General features: G+C 40.5%; 1 protein-coding gene across 1 annotated transcript in view; it reads right to left on the bottom strand.

The window, feature by feature from the left end:
- The window catches only part of TOMM20 (translocase of outer mitochondrial membrane 20 homolog (yeast)), an 18437-nt gene extending 3179 nt beyond the window's left edge, over nt 1-15258 (bottom strand). Inside the window, exons 1-3 of the mRNA XM_006868568.1 lie at nt 15060-15258; nt 10737-10783; nt 7183-7264 (exon numbers count right to left, since the gene is read on the bottom strand). Coding sequence (XP_006868630.1) covers nt 7183-7264; nt 10737-10783; nt 15060-15180 — 250 coding nt within the window. The 5' untranslated portion in view covers nt 15181-15258. The remainder of the gene's footprint in view (nt 1-7182; nt 7265-10736; nt 10784-15059) is intronic.
- Between the last annotated feature and the right edge of the window lie 8928 nt (nt 15259-24186).

Genomic DNA, 24186 nt, shown 5'->3' with positions numbered 1-24186 from the left:
ACATCTAATCAATACTTATCAGGAGGCAGGACACTGTTCTTGTCGTTTATATAAACTGTGTAACATGATTTTCACAATAATCTTTAGTGAGATACCAGTATTATCTTCATTTTACATCTGAAGAAGTGAGGCTTAGAATAATTAAAAAATTTATTTCACATTACTAAGGCCAGGGCTCCCTAAGCCCAGAAATCTGCTTATATTACTGTGTTTCCTTCTTAATGTGTTAAAATAATTCAGATTTATTCTAAACTGTGTCAACAAACAATGATAATGGAAGACCTACTCGAAAACACCACCAGCCTGCCCGTTTGTGCTACTGTGGGGTTTGCATATACCGATGATGCTGGAAGAGACGCCACCTATATTTTAAATACCAGCAGGGTCACATATGGTGAACAAAAGTTTCAGCTGAAATAGGAGAGGCAGATTATTTCTGAATGTTTGTGGCTGTTGTTATGTGCCATCATGTCGGTTCTGACTTACAGCAACCCTGTATAGGATTTCTGAGTAGCTGGTGGATTTGAACTGCTGACCTTTCAGTTCAAAACGACCTTGCAGTCCTGTGTTTATCCTACAGTGCCAAACCAGGAGCACCACAGACTAGCAGAGAAATACTGTCAGCTACAATGCTGAAAGATGAACCCCTCACTCAAAATATGACTGGGGAAAAGGTGCAACCTCAAAGTAGAGTTTGACTGTGATGACAAGAATGGAGGCAAGCTCTCGGACTTTCATTTGCTGATGGGGCACAACTCAAAATGAGAACCTGCTGGATCTAGTCATTAATACCTGAACGCATCAACATCGATATCCTAGGGCTTAGTGAGCTGAAATAGACTGGTATTGGCCATTCTGAACCTGACAACCACATGGTTTACTATGCCAGAAATGACAAAATTAAGAACCGCATCACATTTATCATCAATAAGAACATGTGAAGATGTATCTGGAAGTATAATGCTCTCTGTGATAGGTGCCTACAAGAAAGATCAGTTAATACCACTGTTATTCAAATTTACATACCAACCACTAAAGCCAATGATTTTAAAAGTGAAAAATTCAACCAACTTCTTCAGAGTTCCGGTATGGTGTTGCAGGATAACGCACTGGACCACAAGATCAGTTTGAACCACAAGGTCGGCAGTTCAAACCTTACCAGCCACTCTTCAGAAACCACATACAGGGTCACGATGAGTAGAAACTGAATCGACAGCACTTAACTAAAAGAAGCAACTTGTTCTGTACGAAACAGATCAAACATGCAATCAAAATGTGCTGATAATTACTGATATGATTGAGATGCAAACGTTGAAAACAAAGAGGAAGGATCTTCTTGTAGCTAAATGTCATAGAGTTGGTTCCAACTCACAGTGACCCTTATATATGGTGTCCAAAGAGCAGCTGGTGAGTATGAACCACAAACCTTGTGCTTCATTCCAACCTTGAGGTCCAGGGCTTTATCCTATAGCGCCACACCAGGACTTTGAACGCAAAGATTGGAAGCAATGAGGAAGGATCAACTGTGGGGAAAATATGGCTTCATCTAGAAATCGCATGATAGGATTTTGCCAGATCAATGACTTCTTTATTGCAAACAACCTAAGAGACTGTACATCTGAACTAACCAGATGAAATACGGAAATCAAACTGATGACTACACCTGTGAAAAGATATGGTAGAAAAGCTCCGTATCATCAGCCAAAACAAGGCCAGAAACCCCCTTCCAAGACTAAGGCTCAAGGGGAATACATGAGAGCAGGCATATGGTCTGGCTGATGACCATGTTGGTCACCAATAAGAGGGAGTGGGGGAAAAACAGCAATGAACTTGGGAGCTAAGTCCGACCACATTCAACAGACTCCTGTGAACCCAGGTGGAGACCTGGATGGTCAGCAGTATGTCAAGACCCGCGGACTCCTGGGCCCAGAGGCAGTCACATGCCCACAGAAGACTACAGTGGAGAGCGAAGTGCCCAGCTGATACAAAGAGAGGGCATATGCACAAGAACACCCATACTTGCAGATAGTACCCACCTGACTGGGCTTCAATGGCTGGATGATCAGAACTCAACTAGAAGAAGAAAGAAGAGGGGAAAAAAGAGTAACCCGCTACTATCTGATGAACTTTACCTATACTTATAGATGTAGTAGCTCAAAAAGGGAACAAATCTTTACAGGGAGGATCACTCCTGGGCAACTTAAAACATTGGCTACCCAAAATGGGAGGGGGCTACAAAGGTAAGAAATGACTGGCTTACAAGCTTTCAAGAAGGAGCCTAGTTTCAGGTGGGGAAGGGGAAGGTAGAATCTCCACTGACTGATTTCCAACCTTGGGACAGGACTAATGAAAGGAGATGGGGGAAAGACTTGTGTGGTACAATAGTGAATAACTGCTATCAGGACTGATTGTGAGGGTTGGAAATGTAAAGGTAGACGTTTTGTAACAAAAGGAGGGGAGTGACTTGACTTTGCAGTCCAGGAGCAGAGGTCCCTCAGACCATCAAGTGAGAAGAGGGGAGTGTGGGACCCTACCCAGAGGAGCAATGACACCAGAAATGGAGGCAGAGACAATGACTTGCACAGATGGAGCAGCTGGGGACACTGGACTCAGAGAGGGAGAGGGGCTGTGTGCTGATGGCCAGGGGGTAGGCCTGTGGGATGTAGCCTTCGGTTGTTTGATGATGCATGGAAGGGATTGTAATCATTGCAATGAAGTGAAATACGATAAGGTAAATGTAAAACTGATGTTCTCCCATGTAAACCCACATAATTCACAATAAAAATGTTAAAAAAAAAACAAGGTCAGAAGCAGACTGTGGAACACTCCCATCAATTACTCAGATGGGAAGTTGAGACTAAAGCTGAAGAAAAATAAAACAAGTCCAATAGAGCCAAAATGACCTTGAACACATCCCACCTGAATTTGGAAATCATCTCTAGAACACATATAATACATTATAAATTAACAACCAAAGACCGGAAGAGCTGTGGGATGGCATCAAGAACATCATACAGAAAGAAAAGCAAAAGTCATTAAGACAAGGTAGGAAAATAAAAAGGCGGCGAGAAAGGAAAAGACCAAAATGGACATCCAAAAAGACTCTGGAACTTGCTCTCTAGCATAGAGATGCTAAAGCAAGTGGAAGAAATGAGGAAGTAAAAGAGTTGAACAGAGAATTTCAAAAGTCAAGTATTTTTAATGCAAAGACCTAGAGTTAGGAAGAACACGCTCAGTATTTCTCCAGCTGAAATAACTAAGGAAACAATTCAAGCCTTGACTTGTAATACTGAAGGACTCCATGGACAAAATATCAAATGATACAGAAAGCTTACATATTCCTGAGGGAACAGAGGCAAACACTGCTAACTGCTGGTGCACTGAGGGATTGTAATCATTTCAGTCAAACAAAATATGATTGGTTGAGTGCAACACCAATGTTCTGTCAAGTAAACTATCACAATTCACAATTAAAGATTTAAAATCAAATAAAAGGAATACAATCACCACACCAAAAAGAAATGATGGGTAATCAAACCATACCGAAGGTTGTGGTCTTTGATCTTTTACCAGTTAAGTATTTTAAGTCCTCTTCACTTTCAGGTAGCAAGGTTGTTACCATCTGCATATCGCAGGTTGTTAATGAGTCTTCCTCCAATCTAGATGCCACATTTTACTTCATAGAACCCAGCTTCTTGGATTATTTGCTCAGCATACAGACTGAGTAAGTATAAAGAGTACAACCCTGGCACACACCTTTCCTGATTTTAAACCATTCAATGTTCCCTTGTTCTATGTACAGATTCCTCATGAGCCTCTGCGCAATCAATAAAGTACAAGATGTTTGACTGTGCTTTACTGACTACACAGAGTCTTTCAACTGTGTGGATCATGACAAGCTATGGAAAACATTGCAGAGACTGAGTATTTCAGAATATTTAACTGTGCTCATGAGGAACCTGTACACAGACCAAGAGGTAGTCGTTTGAAAAGAACAAGAGGACACTATATGGTTTATAATCAGGAAAGGTGTGTGCCAAAGCTGTAGTCTTTCATCTTACTTATTTCAATCTGTATGCTGAGCACATAATCTGAGAAGCTGAATTATATGAAGAGGAATGTATCATCAGAATTGGAGGAAAACTCATTAACGACTTGCAATACGCAACTGAAACAACCTTGCTTTCTGAAAGTGAAGTGGATTTAAAATAATTACTGATGAAGATCAGTCACCACAGCATTCCTTATGGGCTGCACCTTGTAAAGACAAAAATGCTAACCACTGGATCAATAAATAACATCATGATGAAAGGAGAAAGGATTGAAGTTGTCGAAAACGTCATTTTACTCAGATACACTATCAACGTTCAAGGAAGCAGCAGTCAAAAAAAATCAAAGGACGTACTGTATTAGGCAGATTTGCCGCACAAGACCTCTTTAAAACATTCAAGAGCAAAGATGTTGAGGACTAAGGTGTGTCTGACCCAAGCCATAGCATTTTCAATAGCTTCATACGCATATGAAAGTTGGTCAATGAATAGAAGAATTGAAGCATTTGAGTTACGGTGTTCAAGAAGAATATTAACAGTACCACGGACTGTTAGAAAAACAAACTAATCTGTATTAGAAGTACAGCCTAAAATGCTCCTTAGAAGCCAGGATAGCAAAACTTCATCTGTCATATTCTGGACATGGTATCAGGAGGGACCAGTCTCTGGAGAAGGACCTCATGCTATGTAAAGTGGAGTGATGGTCAGCGAAAAAGAGAAAGACTCCTAACGGGATGGACTGGCATACTGGCAGCAGCAAAGGGCTCAAGCTAACGGTCTGAGGTTGGCACAGGACTGGGCAGTGTTTCATTCAGTTGTGCATAAGGTAACTATGAGTCAGAACACCAACTGATGGCACCTGACAACACAAACAAATCACAGATACTACAAAAAACTACCTGTTGTCATCTGAGTCCTACGCAGGCAGTTTACGGCTTAGAATCTCTTCATACTCTACCTACTTATTACTAATCTTTGTCTGGTAGCAACTTGAGGACAGGGAGGAACTGGGCCATTTGCAACAATTTATTGTTGTTAAGTGCTGTCTAGTCGGTTCTGACCCATAGTGACCCTGTATAGGGTTTTCCAAGGAGCAGCTCGTGAGCTTGAACTGCCGACCTTGCAGTTCAAACAACTTTGCAGTCTAGCACATTAACCCACAGCACCACACAGGATAATTTAGGTGAAATTAATTCAACAAATTGAATTATGTCAATAAATTGTTTCTTTGAAAAGGGGAAGACAAAAAAATAAAACAGTCCCCAGGAAATAATGCCCTGAAATAATGTTTGAATCATAAACCAAAAATATCCCCTAAGTCTTAAAACTAAAAACATGCTTGCTTAACTAATAAAGAATGTCTGCCTTGAGAAGTATGCTCTCTTTTATAAACTATTTACACAGGATTAAATTGACAGCAGCAACCTGAAAGATTATAGAAACTTAGTGGGACAGTGAGTTTAAGCTAACAGAGCTCTAACTCCGTTATAAAAAGGGGAGGGAGAACGGCGGCACAACAAGAATGCCACGTTGTTGTACGTGGAGAAACAGTCGAATGGTGACTGTTTTACCAGCAATATTCTTAACAATAGTAAAAAAGTAAAGCTGGGCATCAACACCTAAGACCTCTTAAGCTCTTCCCACGAAAGAGCCAAACAAAGAAGCAGACAAATGCCCCAAATCACATTACTAGCTCAACCCTGTCTGAGTCCTAGGAATTGAGAACAGGGAAGAAAAACAACTTAATATTGGAAAACATTAATATTAAGAGTAACTACTTTAAATAGATGTTTAAGATAAAATACAATTTATACTAAAAAGATTCGTAAGTATACTTATTAAGGCTCTAAATTACTGAATGTATTATTTTCAGATTTATCAATTAATCTGGTAACAGTAATTTTTAAAAGTCTTAATACTGGTAATGGAATAAATGAAGCACAAACCAATGAAGAGCCTAACTCTGAATCAGCTGACCGGTTGGTTCTAAAATCGGCTGTCAGGAACCCACCACATGACACTGACTAGGTGAAATGAACCTTTTCTGGGACTACTATTTAAAGGGCATTGGTTTTTCACATCCCTCGATGCAAAATACCAAAGTTTGACAAATGTTAAAACATGATCAAACGGTTGAGGAAGGCAATTTCTAGCTCATACTCCCTGTTACTACTGACAAATTAAAATGAAGGCCTGGTATGATGCTGCAGGGTAAGCACTCGACCGCAAGTTTGAACAGCAAGGTCGCTCCCTGGAAACTCTGTACACTATGGGTCAGAACCAACTTGAAGGCACTTAACAATAACTGAGCTCTTGCGGTGCACATGGTCAAGAGCTCAGATGCTAAGTAAAAAGCAGGAGCGGTTTACGTGGAGCTAGCAGCTCCCCAGGAGCAAAGACCTGGTGGTCTGCGTCCAGAGGTGACAACCAAGGCTAACCTGTGGAGCAGCTCTACTCGGTCACACAGGGTCATTCTCACTCAACACCGGCTTTACCTTCTAGAGAGAAACCTCAATTTTCATGATTAATCATTATCCTCCAACAAACAACAAGCCTCAGTAGTGTTAGACTACTAACTACAGAGCTCGTGGTTCAAACCCACCAGGCACTCTGCAGGCAAAACATGAGGCTGTCTGCTCCGTAAAGATTTAGTCTGGGAAACCCTATACAGGGTCACTACTGAGTCAGAATAGAATCCACAGAACTGGGGTTTGTTTTGTTTGCTTGTTTATATCAAATGCTACATCAAGTACATTTAAAACTCAAAATACACTATGGTAAATGGTAATCTAGGAATAATTACTTCTAGAATAAATTTTACATAAAATAATATCCATACCATTGAGTGTCTGGATTACTGGTGTGGCACTGTGGGCTAAAGTGCTGAACCCTAAGGTCAGCAGTTCAAACTCACCAGCTGCTCCTTGGAACTATTATACAAGGTTTCTATGAGTCAGAACTGAGTCGACGGCACTTAACAACAAAACTGCCTAAAAACATGTCATGAAATATTTTGAGTCACTTCTTAAAAAAAAAAAAAAAAAAAGCCAAGCTACAAAAGCAAAGTCCCTTATCATAAATTAGTTACCATGAAGAATTTCATCTAGTTCTTTCACCTTTAAACGACTATTACCTTGTGCTAGTAACTCTTCACCAAGCTGTATTTCTTCAAGGAAGAATTTCTGGACAGCTTCAGCATCTTTCAGATCAGGTAACTGTTTGGAAATAAGAGTATTTAGTAATTGGAACTACAATGTTTAGAAACTGATACCACAATTATACCAGGAAATAGAACCAATGTATAGAATGTGTGCCAAAAAATCTCAATTTTACCCCCAACCACATTTGTAAAGATTAAAATTTAGCATCCACATTCAAATGACTGTGAGGGGGATGAGGACAAAACTTATCAAATTGGCTTATCAAACAGTTCTCATAACAATCTCAGGAGCCCTGGCAGCAGAGTGGTTCCGAATCAGATTGCTAATCTCAAAGTCAGCAGTTTCAAACTACCAGCAGTTCTGCAGGAGAAAGATGAGGCTTTCTGCTCCTGGAAAGATTTACAGCCTTGCAAACCCTGTGCAAGGTTAGTCAAAATCAACTCCATGGCACATAACCACCACCAAAAAGATCTGAATCAAACCTAATGTGGAACATGAATGATACAAAATATCCCACTTAAAACATACTTTTGCTATTTTTTAATTATTTTTTACAGCTTTTACTATAAACAATCTAGTTCTTCTGATCCAACATTATTTTGTATAGATTTTATAAGCATCTGGAAAATTATCTTCAAATGGCAATAAAATATACTATTGCAGTATATGTGATTACCAAAGATCCTGGTGTAGAACCACGGAACAAAGCACTGATCACAAGGTCGGTTTGAACCGTGAGGTAGCAGTTCAAACTCACCAACCACTCCTTAGAAATCCTATACAGGGCTGCTGAGTCAGAACCAACTAACAACAATCATTTCCTATTGGCTGGCCATTTGAACTATTACTTTTTCTGCTATGACAAACATCTATGTTGTTGTTAGGTGCCATCCAGTCGGTACCGACTCATAGCAACCCTAAGCACAACAGAATGAAACACTGCCCGGTCCTGGGCCAACCTCACAACTGCTGCCACACTTGAGCCCACTGATGCCAATCCATCTTGCTGGGGACAAACATCTATGGTGCTTGTTAAGTGCCTTGGAGTCGGTACTGACTCAGTGATCCTGTATAGGGTTTCCAAAGAGTAGCTGGACTCACAAACATCTGTAAGAAGTTTTATTTAAATGTTTACATTTGTGGGGTTTTGTGGTTACATATTATCAGACTCAGTGACCAGGATGCTATATAATGCCATTAACCATATGGCTTGCCCTTCTAAAATTTATCCCAATAAGCTATTTTTATTTAAAAAATGTAGTCTTCTACAAAAAAAAAAAAAGTAGTCTTCTATTAATGTTAAGCTTGTGTTTATTTAATTACAGTATGTAAGATCTTATTATCTAATACTGATGAAAACAGTAAAATTTCAGAAAGTGGATGCATCTTTCACTAATACAGCAAGAAGTTTATTGTATTCTTGACTCTAAAAGCATACTGACTCATATTTCTGTTAATTAATCAACTTTCCTGTGTCTTAGACTCCTGGTGTGATCCAGTACTTATATATAGTATAAGTACTGGACTGGGAACCACAAGGTCAGCGATTGAATGATTCAAAGGTCTCTATGAGTGCAAACTGACTCGAAGGCAATTAACAACACTGAAAACATAATGAACATATTACACATTTCCAAAGGTAGTTTAGCCATGTTAGAACCAGGTTCGTTCCCCGTTTCCACTTCCTTGTTACCATACCATGTCTCCTTGGCAAGCTTGTGTTTCTTTCTTCCTGGTGTTGATTACTCAAGTGCTTCAAAGTAACTTATAAAACATAATATTAAGTATTTTCTTGCCCAGCTTCCTTCAAAAAGAATCACTATACATATAGAAACGTGCCACTATTTGTGCAAAAACTGCCCCAGAAAGCGCCTCATACATCTATCTGTGTGAATACAAATAGCGTCTCTCTGGAGCAACATATATACCGGGTGTTTCGGAGGGGGGATGACTGACCTGGTAACAGTGGTGGCAGAAAGAACTGTGTACTTCAATCTTTTCCACCTTTCTATTTTGAATCTCTGGTAGCGTAGTGGTTACGAATCGTGCTGCGAACCTTAAGGTCAGCAGTTCGAAACTACCAGCTGCTCTGCGGGAGAAAGATGAGGCTTTCTACTCCCGTAAGGATTTACACCCTCGGAAACCCTGTACAGGGTCGCTATGGGTCGGAACCGACTCAACGGCACTTAACAACAACAACAACATTTTGAATCAAGCAAGCGTTATCACCTATTCAGACTATCACCACAATCTCAATTTAAAAACAGAAACACAAGCCCCACTGCTGACCCACTACTCCAATTACTGACAATCCAGACAAGCACACTAATTTCATAAAAGAGGGAAAATCTGTATGTACAGTGATAAATATTTACTTACTAATTTACTTATGCATGTCACAACATTTTTTGTGAAGCAGCTAAACCTATCAGTCAGGTCATTAAAAAAAATTATGAACATGTTGTTGTTGTTAAGTGCCTTCGGGTAGGTACCGACCCATAGTGACCTTATGCACAGCAGAACGAAACACTGCCCGATCCTGGGCCAAGCTCACTACTGTTGCCACGCTTGAGCCAAACGATGCTGCCATTTGGCCAATCTATCTCATTGGGGGTCTTCCTCTTTTTCTCTAACCCTCCACCTTACCAAACATGATATTCTTCTCCAAGGACTGGTGGGGTCCCTCCTGACAATATGTCCGAAGTATGAGAAACAAAGTTTGGCCATCTTGGCCTCTAAGGAGCATTCTGGCTGTACTTCTTCCAAAACAGATCTATTGGTTCTTTTGGCAGCTCACAACACTTTCAATATTCTCCTCCAACACCGTAACTCAAAAGCATCAATCTTTCTATGGTCTTCCTTATTCACTGTCCAGCTTTCACATGCATATGAGATTACTGAAAATACCATGGCTTAGGATTTATAAAAAGAAAAAAAGTGAATGACAAAAAGGTAAAAATTTGTCAGGGCAGCAGGACGTTGTATAACTTGAACAGCATTGTGGCACTTTCAAAGCAAGCTGATGAAGGAACAATGAAGTCAATAAATACTACATTTTATTACTTTGAAGCCACTGTGGGACTTTTAGAGATTACTATCCTAAAAACTGATTGTATACTATACAATAAGCTGTATGCTGTGGCAACAAAATGTAAGTAACCAAGGCGGAGAAAAGCAGTAAATGAATTCAGCTATTTTAAAATATATTCTATTTAAAATAGCATATTAGCATGTCGTATCCACTAACATTTGAAAACATGTATTTGAAGCATATTTTTAAATAACTTTTTATAAAGTGTTTAATGTAGCGTAAAGAAAACCAAGGGAGTACGCAGACAGTGGGAGAAGTACTGAACTTCTATGCCACCATGTTGGCTGTTTGAGCCCACCAGCAACTGGATTGGAGAAAGATGAGGCTTTCTGCTCCTACAAGGATGCACAGCCTCGGAAACTCTATATAGGCTCCCCATGAGATGGAACTGTTTTAACGGCACGGAATAACAGCTTTCCAAAACCAGAGGATTACCTTGGAAAGTCCAGCTCTCTCCTTGGCAAGCTTCTGTTTCTTTCTTCCTGAAAGAAATATATTGTAGTATTTTAATTTTACCACTAATCAAAATGGAAAGCTTTAATAATCCAGCTGCTATGGGAGTCATTCCTTTTATTTGCAAAATATGCCAAACTCTTGGACCCTCTGCCTCTCAGACCTTGTGATTTGTCAGGACCCATTCTGGTCAACAAGGAGCTCTGGTAACGTAGTGTTTACAAGTCGGGCTGCTAATCTCACCGTCAGCAGTTCAAAACCGTGGGAGAAAGATGAGGCTTTCTGCTTCCGTAAAGATTTACAGCCTCAGAAACCCTATACAGGGTCACTGTGAGCTAGAACTGACTCCACAGTACACCACCCCCACCATTCTGGTCAACAAGCTGTGGCTAAGTGACATCTCTGGGCCAGAGCTCTTCTCCTTTTCTGATCTCTGAGGAATTAAATCGATCAAGCACCCTACCAGCCTCCATGGGACATAAGGCAGCATTAAGCTACTGCTATGAGAGAATTGTATTCCAGAGACAACAGATTCTATCACTACTAAATGCTGACAAGAATCTGATGTTCGATGGTGGAAAATCAGCATTTGAGAAAGTTTTCTAAACATACACTGTTTATACCTTTGGGAAGTGTGTGTGTTGATTACTCACAAATATACTTCTGAAGTTTTAATTCAACTAATATTGGCTAGTGGGAGGGGGAAACACCTGTCTAGAATCTAAGTTTTGATTTTTACTTCTGTATCAAGCAATGCTATAAATCTCAGGAATGCTAGTGCTTATCAACTAGTCAACCCTTGAATCAAACCCCTGGTAACAGGAAACGAACAGCATTTGAACTGCTGCTACCAATGAAGAGTTCAGGGAAGGGTGGTGACAGTGTGAACCCAAGCTTTGGCTGCTACAGGTTTGCATCCCAGTTCTTCCATTTCCAGCACTGGGACTTTACATGAGTTACAGTAACCTGTGAGCTGCTTTCTTAACAGGTTAAACTGGTCTCTCTTTTTGAGACTTTTTATTGTGAACTGAGTGAAGGTTTTTTACAGAGCAGCTCTTCAGTTTTACATCCAACAAATCACACACTTCGTTTTATCTCAGTATTGCAATCCCCTCCAGGTAATAGTTATCCAACTTCCTCCCAGTGGCTCTTATTTCCTTTCCCTCCCTCCATCCCTTCTCAAAGCTTGTCCTCCTCAGGTAAACGTTTCCTTATGAGCATACCTCACTAGTGCTGTTGTTAAAAATGGGTTGAGAACTGAGCCACAAGGGTGAGACGTAAAACTGGACTTAAAATGGTACTAGAATTTGTTTGGGGTGATAAATTTTGGGAAATGGGTGATCTTTACACAATCTTGTGAATGTAATTAAGGCCAATGAACTGTTCATTTAAAAACTATCAAAATGGTGCATTGTTACATACACTTTACAAAAAGAAAAGTTAAGTAATTTAAAATAGTACCTATACTTCATAGTATTGCTGCCACAAGGTAATAACCATAATGCATTGTAAAGAGTGCCTGGTACATACATATGCCATATCATGACAGTTCCCTCAACTAAGCAGTTAAACCATGTTTGGGAACCCAGGAAGGAAGGGGAAAGAAAGCTGTTAACACTGAGGGAATTGCAACCAATGTCACAAAACAAAATGGTGCAAGCTTGAATAGAAAACGAACATCGGCTTGTAAACTTTCACCCAAACAATTAAAAAAAGAATAAATAGTTTCACTAGTCATTGAAAATGGCCAATGATCTGGAGAATAGCCACGCTATAGCTATGGAAAGGACCATAGGGTCTCTGAATCAGAATTGGCTTGATCCACGCAGATTGTGTTTTTTGGGGTATTTAATGAGATTCTCTGCTCTTGCTAGTGAATTGCAAAATGTACAAATAAGTTAAAACACAAGATCCAATCCTAAACCTTACTTCAGGATTTTCATTAAAAAAATAATAATAATAAGTAATCAGGAAAGCTGACGAACTGAATGATTTGAGAAACTCTGCTTTAATGTTAAGGAGTCCTGGTGTGACCCTGTACAACAAGCAATGCAAGGTTGGTAGTTCAAACTCATCAGCCACTCCTCAGAAACCCTATAGAGGGACGCTATGAGTTGGAACCCACTGGTAGGTACTTAACAACAAGCCTTTATGTAAGTATTCTATTGGAAATCTGACTAGAAAAATTCAAAAGTTAACTAAATCTATATTACGTTCTACAAATGCAAAGTACTCAAGTTAACATCAGGAAGTCACACAATGGCCTTTAAAACATGGCCAATTTATTCTAAATGCAAGCATTTGTTAAATTACATATAAAAAGTATATTCATAAACCAGGTCTATCATTCATCAATTAGCATGTGCCAGAGACTTCACTAATAATGTCTACATTAGACCACTTTACAAAAGGAGGATGCTAAAGCTTGAAGCGTCATTTGCCCACTAAGCTAGTATGTCAACCCTAAGCACTTGAATTAGGCTACTTCTATAGCGGTACAAAAGGAGATCTGGTAGCATAGTGGTTACGAATTGGGCTGTGAACCTCAACGTCAGGGTCAGCAGTTCGAAACTACGGAACGCGGGAGAAAGATGAGGCTTTCTGCTCCCGTAAAGACTTACAGCCTTGGAAACCCTACACAGGCTAACTTTGAATCGGAACTGACTCCGCGGCACATAACCACCACCACCATCATAATGGTATGAGGAATCCTAGTGCGGCACTGTGGGTTAATGCACCAGACTGCAAAGCCGCTTGAACTGCAAAGCCGGCAGTTCAAGTTCACCAGCTGCTCCTCAGAAACCCTATACAGGGTCGCTATGGGTCGGAACCAACTCGAGGGCACTTAAAAACAAACAACAATGTTGGTGGTTACAAATAGGGCTGCTAACCTCAAGGTCGACAGTTCAAAACTACCAGCCGTTCCATGGGAGAAAGATGAGGCTTTCTGCTCCCGTAAAGATTTACAGCCTCGGAAACCCTGTACAGGATCAGTATGAGTCAGAACCTACTCCATGGTACTTAACAACAATAGCTAAAAAAAAAAAAATTATCCAGTGAAGATTTCTCAATCTGTCTAAAATAACAGGATAGCTCTTATGACTTCTTCAGCCAAAAAAGATAAAAGTTTTCTCGAGGTTTTCAACATTCAGCATTTGCAAAGATGTAAAGACTGTGGAGACTCGCTGCACCTGAGGTGTGCACGGGGCACGTAGGCACAGACCAGGAATCGGGGTGTTGCCGTTCTGACTCATAGCGGAAACCGTATATAGGGTGGCTCTGGGTCGGAACCGACTTGACAGCAGTTAACAACACCCTATGGTTTTCGAGGAGCGGCTGGTGGGTTTGAACTGCTGACCTCGTGGTTCGCAGTTCAGTAGTGCCGCCGAGTAGGTTCCGAATCGTGGCAACCCTGGGTAGGGTTTCCGAGGCGGAGCTAGTGGGTTTGAACTGCTGACCTTGAGGTTCGTTCGCAGTCCAGTGCTGACTCACACCAAGAACTGAGTCTGTTGCTGTTCTGACTCATCGGGAGCCTCATCAACCGCCCCTTGGAGACCCTATACGGAGTGGCTATGGGTCCGAACCGATCCCACAGACCTTAACAACAACACAGGGTTTCCGAGGAGCAGCTGGTGGGTTTGAACTGCTGACCTTGGGGTTCGCAGTCCAAAGCTGACCCTATCCTGCAGCGCCACCCCAGAAACTGGGCTAGGGTACTGCAAACATCGGACTTCATATTCACAAAAACCCCCGGAGGCGGGTGGCATCCCCTCATTTTCCAGCTAAGAGCATTAAGATTGCGCAGATCTGACTCACCCTAACATCAATGCTCCCTACATGCCCTTGCTCCTGGAAAAGAGGAAACACTTAAAAGATGTTGCAGGTCTGAAATAAGGCTAAGCCACCGGCGAAGCGCAGCCCTTGGACTCCCTGCAGTTTCTGTAGCATTCACTCATGATCCTGGAAGCACCCACACAGAAGCTCCCAAGAGGGTTTAAGAATGCTGCGAGGTTCCCGCCCCGGATTTGCGAATCGACTCAGGTTAAAAATTTGTCAAGTAAAATACCACAGCTCTCCAGTTAAGAAGAGACTTTAAATTTAAAAAAAAAAAAAAAAAAATCACGGCAAGAAAGAGACCAAAAAGTAGCATATGCTAAGGTCAGCTGACATGCGTGGAGCAGGCCGCAGGGTTTGGGAGAAACAAAATGGAGGGAGTCGAGCCTCGCGGCACCATAGCCGTACTCGGAGCCGCTCGGTGGCGCGCACGGTCAGGAGGGCACCAGACAGGGTAGGGGACCCACTCACGCTCTCGCAGTCTGTTCTTGAAATTAGGGTCGCTCCGTCTCTTGCGGTCGAAGTAAATGCAGTACCCGATGAAAAGCGCCCCGCATACACCGGCGGCAATGGCACTGTTCCGACCCACCATTTTCTCTAGACAGCGGAGTGTGGGCGGGGGCGGCGGCCGGCGACAGCCCGCAAAGGAGCCGTTAACCAGAAGCCTACCCTAAAACCTACCAGCCGGCTCAAACGTGACTACCTAGCAAGGGAGGAAAGGGAAAGAACTCGCATACGTCACTTCCGGCCTCTTCATCGTCCACAGCCGAGCCGAGGGCGTCCAGCGCATTGCCTGACGCAGAGGGTGCCGACTCTTTCTCTACGCCTGCGCACACGGGCTGCCTTAGCACCCCGGTTCCTGAATGCAGGAAGGATTTCTACGGATCGACAGAGCTTCCGGAATGCGCTGCTGTCGTGGGCACACTCGAGTCGGTAGCGTTATGTCGCACAAAGGTACAAGATGGCTGTCAACAAACGCTTTTTCTCTACCTTCCTTGTATACGGCAACACGTGATTGTTGTTTAAAGTGAATTTGCTTTCACATTCAGTAACAATGCATTGTACAATGAATACCATTATCCAATCTAAATTGGAATGAATCTAAATTTCAAAAAGATGTTAACTACAGGCTAATTTTATAAGGAATGGATAGAAATTAAATGGAGCAATTCCTGAAAGGATATAAAACAGATTGAAGAGAAAAAAGTACAAAACGGACTAGTCAATGAGGCCATCAGCAGTTTAAAATATTTCCATAAAGAAAGATTGGGGCACTATTGCGTTTACAGATATTGTTGAGAAGTGCCATTAAGTCGATTCCGACCCATATCGACCCCTTGTAGGGTTTCCGAGGAGCAACTGGTGAGCTTGAACCGGTGACCTTGCACTTCAAATGGTTTTGCAGTCTGACGAATTATCCCACAGCACCACACCAGGACTCGAGAAGGATAAATGAATACCAAAACCTGAAAAGGAAAGTATAAACATGGATACTACAAACCAATCCCACACAAGAATATAAATTCAAAAATATTAGCGTTGAAATTATTTTGTAAATCCTTTTTCCAGTCTGCAGGTGGCGGCAGCTTCAGGTACAGCAAACTTTAGGTACTCCAGGGGTTCCCCACTTGTTCTCTAGTTAAGAGTCACATAGAATTATACAGATTTAAGCACGGTAAAATTGTATTTTTTGTAGCAAGTAAAGACACAGGGAGGGAGGGGATTGAGGATGTTAATCATAAACATTACTGGACACACCCACCAGTACTGAAGGAACACTCACTAACACTCTCCAAAATGCAAATCATAGAACAGTATGGATTGCATTTGAATGTAAAGAAAACCAAAATCTTCACAACTGGGTCAATAAATGACATCATGATAAATGGAGAAAAGATTGAAGTTGTCAAAGACTTCATTTCGCTCAGATCAACCATCAACACTCATGGAAGCAGCAGTCAAGAAATCAAATGACACATATTACATTAGGCAAATCTGCTGCACAAGACCTCGTTAAAGTACTCAAGAGCCAAGATGTCAGTTTGAAGACTGAGGTGTGCCTGACCCTAACTATGGTGTTTTCAATAACCTCATATGCATGTGAAAGTTAGACAATGAATAAAGAAGTCTGTAGAAAACCCAATGCATTTGAATTATGGTGTTGGAGAAGAATATTAAAAGTACCATAGATTGCCAGAAGAACAAACAAACTTGTCTTGGAAAAAGTGCAGCCAGAATGCTCCTTGGAAGCCAGGATGGTGAGACTTGTTTGTCTCTCATGCGTTGGCCATGGTATCAGGAGGGACCAGTCCTTGATGAAAGATATCAAGTTTGGTAAAATGGAGGGCCAGCGAAAAAGAGGAGGACCCCCATGTGCTGGACTGACACAACGGCAAAAACAATGAGATTAAAGTAACAATTATGAGGATCGTACAGGACCGGACAGTGTTTATTCTGTTGTGCACAGGGTTGCTATGAGTTGGAACTGACTCCTCACCTACCAATAGCAATTCAGAAGGAACAGTGTTAAGGACTTGAGTCTGGGGATAGCTGTTTTGGGTCAGTAGGAGGACAAACTGGTCCTTATGTCATGTCCTCTCATCTGGCTGGAACTGACTCAGGGGCCTTGCTACAGAAGAGAAATCTGTAGAGAACAAACAAGATGGCAGATCAGGTGGAAGGGCAGTGAAGAGCTCCATCAGCAACAACACAGAATACCGGACCAAGCAGGCTCAGGGGATGGTGCCAGAACTCTGAACCACATATAAAGGAATATATAGAAGGTTGGAAGGCTTACAGCTAGGGGAATTTGTAGCTGAAGCAAGAAATCAATTGCTCTCTAATTCAAGATGCTCAGCTGCTCCAGGAGCCGCCATCTTCAGAGAAACCAAGCAGGGAAGGATCAGAGCAGCCATGGACGCCTGACAGAACCATGGAGATAAAGGTGTGCGCTGTCTGCGCACCTCCATTCTGGTGACTAGAGGGGGTGCCTGAGCGAGTGGACACCCCATCCCACCCCTGGAGGTTTGTACTACGCATGCACACAGATATCCTTGAAATTTAAAGTGACAGTTTCCACTTAAAGCCAAATGGCCACAGCAGCCCTGAACTGTTTATCGCTAGGAAAAAGGCCTGAATGGAGATTGTAGAGCAGGACAGGCAGACTAAAAAGCAAACAGGCCAAAAATTAAATCCTGAGTTATGTTACAATAACCAACAGTGGCATCTTGAAATTTCTCAGGAAAAAGAGGGGAAAGGGAAGCCCATCTCCTGATCACATCTATCTGGAGGCAATCAGAAAGCATAAAAAAACCCAAAATACACACCCAGCTAAGTATTAAGGTCACAGACAACTCCTGAATATGCCCCCAAAACAGAAGCAGATGACCATATCAGCAATTGTCCAGAAACAAGATAAAATGACTGAGGCAAATGAGCTGGAAGCAGACTTAAACTCCATACTAGAAGATGGGCAGGCATTGGAAATGCCTGAGAAGGAATTCAGAAAAATTATTATAAAATGTATCAAAACACTATGCAATGGAATTGAGAAAAATAAGGAAGAAGTCAGGAACAATCAAATAAATAGATACTGCATTGGAAACAATTCAAAACCTACGTAAAAAGGTCCAAACAATTAATAATAGAATATCAGTAATGGACAAAATACACTGAAAGGGTAAAGGAGTAGAACTGAAGAGTTAAAAGCCAGAACTAGTGAGCTAGAAGATAAATTCTCAACACTACTAAGATATAAGAGCAAACACAAAAAAGGATTAAACAAAATCTGAAGAAGGCGTAAAGTTCATGTTAGACAACATGAAGAGGAATAACTTAAGAATTATCAGCATTCCAGAACAGGAGGAATCACACAAGTCCAGAGAACAGATAGTTGAAGAGCTTCTGGAAGAAAAATGTCCTAACATCCTGAAAAGATAAACATTCAAGAAGCTCAATGAACCCCAGGAAGACAATCACCAAGATGTATAATAATCAAGCTTTCCAAAATCAAAGGACAGAATCCTGAAAGCAGCTAGGGAAAAGAGAATTGTAACATTACAAAGGCAAGCAAATCAGATTAAGCTCAGATCTCTCAGCAGAAACCATGCAGGTAAGAAGGCAATGGGGAGACATATATAAAACCCTGAAAGAAAAAAACTGCCACCCAAGAATCCTCTACCCAGCAAAGCTGTCAATCAAATATGATGGTGTAATCAAAACATTCCAAGAAAAACAAAAGTTAAGGGATTTTGCCAAAGCCAACCCTGCTATGAAAAACATCCTAAAGGACGTTCTGTGGACTGAGAACCAACAAGAACAGACAACAACTAGAGAATGTTAACACGTGTCTTCCCTTTGGCCTGGGAGTAATTTTCCCTCCTCCTGCCCTCAATCATAACCATCATAGATTGTTTCTTTTATTAAGAAAAACCTTAACTTTTTACAACATTGGTCTCATATAATATTTGTCCTTTTGTGATTCACTCATTTCACTTAGCACAATGTCCTCCAGGATCATTCATGTCATGAGGTGTTTCACAGATTCATCATTATTCTTCAGTGTTGCATAGTATTCCAATGTGGGTATGTACCAAAGTTTGTTTAAACATTCTTCCATTGATAGGCATTTTGACTGTCTCCATCTTTTTGATGTGTCTTTTATCAACAGCATACAGAAGGATCCTGTTTTCTTATCAATTCTACCCTGTCTCTTGACTGGTGTATTTAATCCATTTACATTCTGTATAATTATCAATAGGCATGAATTGATTTGTGTAATTTTACTATGTTTTTTTTGAGGAGGGGGCGGAGGTTGTTGCTGATTTCTTTGTTCCACGTAAATTTCTGCAATGAGTTCATTTTGTTTCTGGGTTTTCTTTACATATTCATTTATGTTCTGCTAATGTTTTCTAATTTTACTCTTATTATTTTGATGTGCAGATACAGTCATTTTCTGAGGTTACCCTGTAATTTATTAATATCTTTCCCTATTTGAAAATGCCTTTTGTATATTGAAATCTACTTGACTTCCTTTCCTTTTAGAAGTTCTGTATCTATACCATTCCCACTTTATGTTTTGTACTTGATGTCATTTTAAATTGGTATCTCTGGCTCTTTATTATGAGTATTGTATGTTTGTTATAATTTAAGTACTTTTATATCTGGATTGAGTTCTGGGTGATGTTGTCATGTATGGTAATCTCAGGTTGCTGCCTGCTGTTGTTGGTTCTCAGTCCAAAGAAAAATCTTTAGTGTTTTTTGTAAAGTTGGTCTGATCATTATCAATTCCTTTTATTTCTGTTTATCAGGAAATGTCCTACTGTCACTATAGTATTTCAGGGACAGCTTTGCTGAATATATGATTCTTGGTTGGCAATTTTTTTTTTTTTCAAAGTTCTGTATGTGTCATCCCCTCACCTTCTTATCTGCATGGTTTCTGCTACAAAACCAGAGCTTGGTCTTACTGGTTCTCTTTTGTTGTTATTGTTGTTAAGTACAGTGGAGTCGGTTCCGACACATAGTAACCCTGCACAGGGTTTCTGAGGCTGTAAATCTTTACGGGAGCAGAAAGCCTCATCTTTCTTCCACGGAACCGCTGGTAGTTTCGAACTGCTGACCTTGCAGTTCACAGCCCGATTCGTAACCACTACGCTACCAGAGCTCCTTGGTAGGTAACTTTATTTTTCCAGAGCTGTCCTCAGGATTCTTTCCTTATCTTTACTTTTGGAAGATTTGATTATTACATGTTTTGGTGATTTTCATTTGGGATCTATCATGTTTGGGGTTCATTAAGCTTCTTCTTGTCTTTCATGAGTAGAATTGGTGACAGTTCTTCCCTGAATTATTTGGTAAAACTCACCAGTGAAGCCATCTGGACCTGGACTTTTTTTGGTTGGGGATTCTTTGATGATCTGGTCAATTTCTTCCGTAGTTATTTGTTTTTGTTGTTGATAAGTGCCGTCAAGTTAGTTCCCACCCATAGCAACCCTGTATAGGGTTTCCAAGTAGCAGCTGGTGAGCTTGAACCGCCGACCTTGCAGTTCAAATGGCTTTGCCGTCTGGCTCATTAACCCACAGCGCCACACTAGGACTCCTTTGTTATAGGTCTGTTCAAGTTTTCTACTTCTCTCTGTGTAACTTTAGGGTTGTTATTGTTAAGTGCCATCAAGTCGGTTCCGACCCACAGCGACCCTGTATAGGGTTTCTGAGGAGCCGCTGCTGAGCTTGAACCGCCGACCTTGCAGTTCAAACAGCTTTGCAGTCTGGCGCATTAACCCACAGCGCCACACCAGGACTCTTTAGGGTAGGTCGTGCTTTTCTAAAAAAGTATCCATCTCTTCTAGGTAAGTACAACTCTTCATAATATTCTGTTATCCATTTCATTTCTGTTGGTTCCGTTGTGACATCACCTATGTGGTTTCATATACTTGTTAATTGTGTCTACTCCCTCTTTTCTTCTGTTAGGTTTGCCAGTGGGTTGTCGATTTTATTAATTCTTTCAAAGAACCAGCTTCTTGTCCTGTTGATTCATTCTATCGTTTTTCTGTTTTCTATCATCATTTATTTCTGCTCTAATTTTTATTATTTCTTTTCTTCTCTTGACTGTAGGTTTACATTGCTGGACTGTTTCTAGTTGTTGGAGATGTTGTGTTAATGTGTTGATTTTGGTTCTCTTTCTTCTTTTTGGATGTGTGCATTTACACACAATAAATTGTCCTTTCAGCACTGCTTTTACTGTGTCCTAAACATTTTGGTATGTTGTTGTCATTCTCATTTGTTTCTAGGATCTTTGTGAATTTACGTATAATTTCTCCTATTACCCAGTAACTTTTAGGAGTCCCGGTATGGTGCTGTGGGTTAATGCGCCAGACTGCAAAGCCGTTTGAACTACAGGGTCGGTGGTTCAACCTCACCAGTCACTCCTTGGAAACCCTATATAGGCTTGCTATGGGTCGGAAACAACTCGATGGCACTTAACAACAACAACCCAGTAGCTTTTAAGTGAGATGTTATTCAGTTTCCCTGTATTTGACTTTCTTAGTCTTTCTCTTGTTGACTTCTAATTTTATAGCATACTTTGTAGTATTTTAATGTTTGTAAATTTATGGAGGCTTGTTTTGTGGCCTAACACATGGTTTATTCTGGAGAATGTTCCATGAACTCTGGAAAAGAAATATATTGTGCTGTTGTTGGGTTGAATGCTATGTACATATCAAGTTAGCTGATTGTGTTGTTTAGTTCCTGTGTGTCTTTGTTGTGTTTCTTTCTGGTTCTATCCTTTTTAAAAAATGGTGTATTACAATCTCCCACTGTTATTGTAGATTTGTGTACTTCTTTCATCTATGAACTCAAGTTGGCTGATTGTGTTTAGTTCCTTTGTGTCTTTGTTGAGTTTCTTTCTGGTTGTTCTATTCTCTTTTGAAAGTGTAGTAAAATCTACTATTTTTGTAGATTTATCTGTTTCTTTTTTCAAATCTATTAGTTTGCGTACTGTATTTTGGAGCTCTTTCATTAGGAGCTTAGATATTTATTATGGTTATTTCATCTTGTTCAAGTGTCCCTTTAATCATGAGATAATGTCTATCTTTATCTAGTATGCTGGTTTTAGCCTTAAAGTTTATTTTATAAAAGATTAGTATATATTGCCACGCCTGCTTATTTTTTTATTGCAATTAGCTTGGTATTTTTTTTTTTTCCATCTGTTTTTAGTCTGTTTTTGTGTAAGGTGTGTCTGTTGCAGACAGTATATTGAAAGATGTTGTTTTCTTATCCATTCTGTCACTATCTGTCTCTTAACTGGTGTATTTTTTCCATTGACATTCAGTGTAACTATCGATTGTTGTTGTTAAGTACCATGGCGTTGGTGCTGACTAATAGTGACCCTGCACAGGGTTTCTGAGGCTGTAAATCTTACAGGAGCAGAATGCCTCATCTTTCTCCAGTGGAACCGCTGGTAGTTCCGAACTGCTGACCTTGAGTTTAGCAGCCGAATTTGTAACCACTACACTACCAGAGCTCCTGATTATCGATAGGTATGAATTAATTGCTGTCATTATATTTATTTTTCTGTGGTGCTTCTGGTTTCTTTGTTCTGCATGCCTTCCTTTGCTGAATTCATGTTTTTTTATGTTCTTTCTTGTCAGTTTCTTCATAGATTTACTCTTTCCATGTTCTTCTTGGATTTTCATTTTTTCGGTATGTTGTGAAGTATTTATCTTTGAGATTACCTTATATTCTATTAACTTTTTCCTCCTTTAATACAGTCTATTTTATCCTGTAATCTACCTGACTTCCTCATCACCTGGATCTCTGTTCCTGTGTTTACCTTCTTTCACACTGTAATTGTTTGGATCATACACTGACCCTCCCAAATCCTCTGGATTCATTCTTATAGTTTTCTTCTATTCTTAACTGTTCCATCTGTTGATTTGAGTTCTGGGTGCTACGGCCACATATGTCAATCTCTGGTTGTTGTCTGTTCTTGTTGGTTCTCAGTCCAAAGAACTCCCTTTAGGATGTTTTGAAGCATGGGGTTGGCTTTGGCAAAATTCCTTAGCTTCTGTTTATCTTGGAATGTTTTTATTACACCATTGTGTTTGATTGACAGCTTTGCTGGGTAGATTTTTGTTTGGCAGCTTTTTCTTTCAGGGTTTTATATATGTCTACCATTGCCCCCCCCCTTTTTTTTTTAAGGTTTTTATTGTGGATTGAGTGAAAGATTACAGGGCAGATCATTAGTTTTACATTTAACAAATCATATACCTTGTTTCATTACAATGATTATAATCCCCTCCATGTACCATCAGTTAACAGTATTTCTCTCTATTCACTATAGCGTTAAAAAAACACACTCAGGCATATTTAATAATTTACACCTCCAAAGAGCACATTCTGCAAGTCTGCCTCCTGGCCACCAGCTCTTAGTCCCTCTCTTCCCATGAATCTAGAGTCCTCAGCTGCTCCCCACTCCATGACACCATCGCTGCCTCTGTCTCTGGTGTCACTGCTTCTCTGGATAAGGTCCTGCATTTTGCTGTGCTCTTCTCCCTTAATGGTCCTCGGGTCTTCTGTTTCTGGACGATTAACCACTCCCATTTTTGTTACAAAACTTCTACCTTTACAATTGTGACAGTTGCAATTAGTCATGATAACAGTTATTCACTTTTGAATCTTAAGAATCTTATCCCCATCTCTTTTTACCAAACCCATCTAGACAAGATGAAAACTATTCAGTGGGGACTCTTCTCCCCCAAACCCATATTCTTAAACTAAACTCCCTTTTGAAACCTTGTAAACCAGTCACTTCATGTCTTTATAACGCCCTCATTTTAGGTAGCCAATGTCTAAGTTGCCCATCCCTATCTACCCTATGCACAGAGGGGACAGCATTGATACTTCATGTGAAGACTCCTTCCCTCTCTGTTGGTATTTAGAGTTACTACCTCATGAATATAGGTCAGGTTCATCAAATTATAGCAATTTGTCCTTGTTTCCTTTATCTAAAATATATATATATATATTTTTAAGCTATAGTAGCAAAAGCTATACTGAAAAGAAGCATCCAGTAATCAGGAAAACCACTGCTAATGCAAGGACC

Source organism: Chrysochloris asiatica, unplaced genomic scaffold (assembly GCF_000296735.1).
Source record: "Chrysochloris asiatica unplaced genomic scaffold, ChrAsi1.0 scaffold00119, whole genome shotgun sequence".
In the NCBI taxonomy this organism is placed as follows: Eukaryota; Metazoa; Chordata; class Mammalia; order Afrosoricida; family Chrysochloridae; genus Chrysochloris; species Chrysochloris asiatica.
Note: the sequence above shows the minus strand (reverse complement) of the source record. Positions and strands in the feature narration are given on the sequence as shown.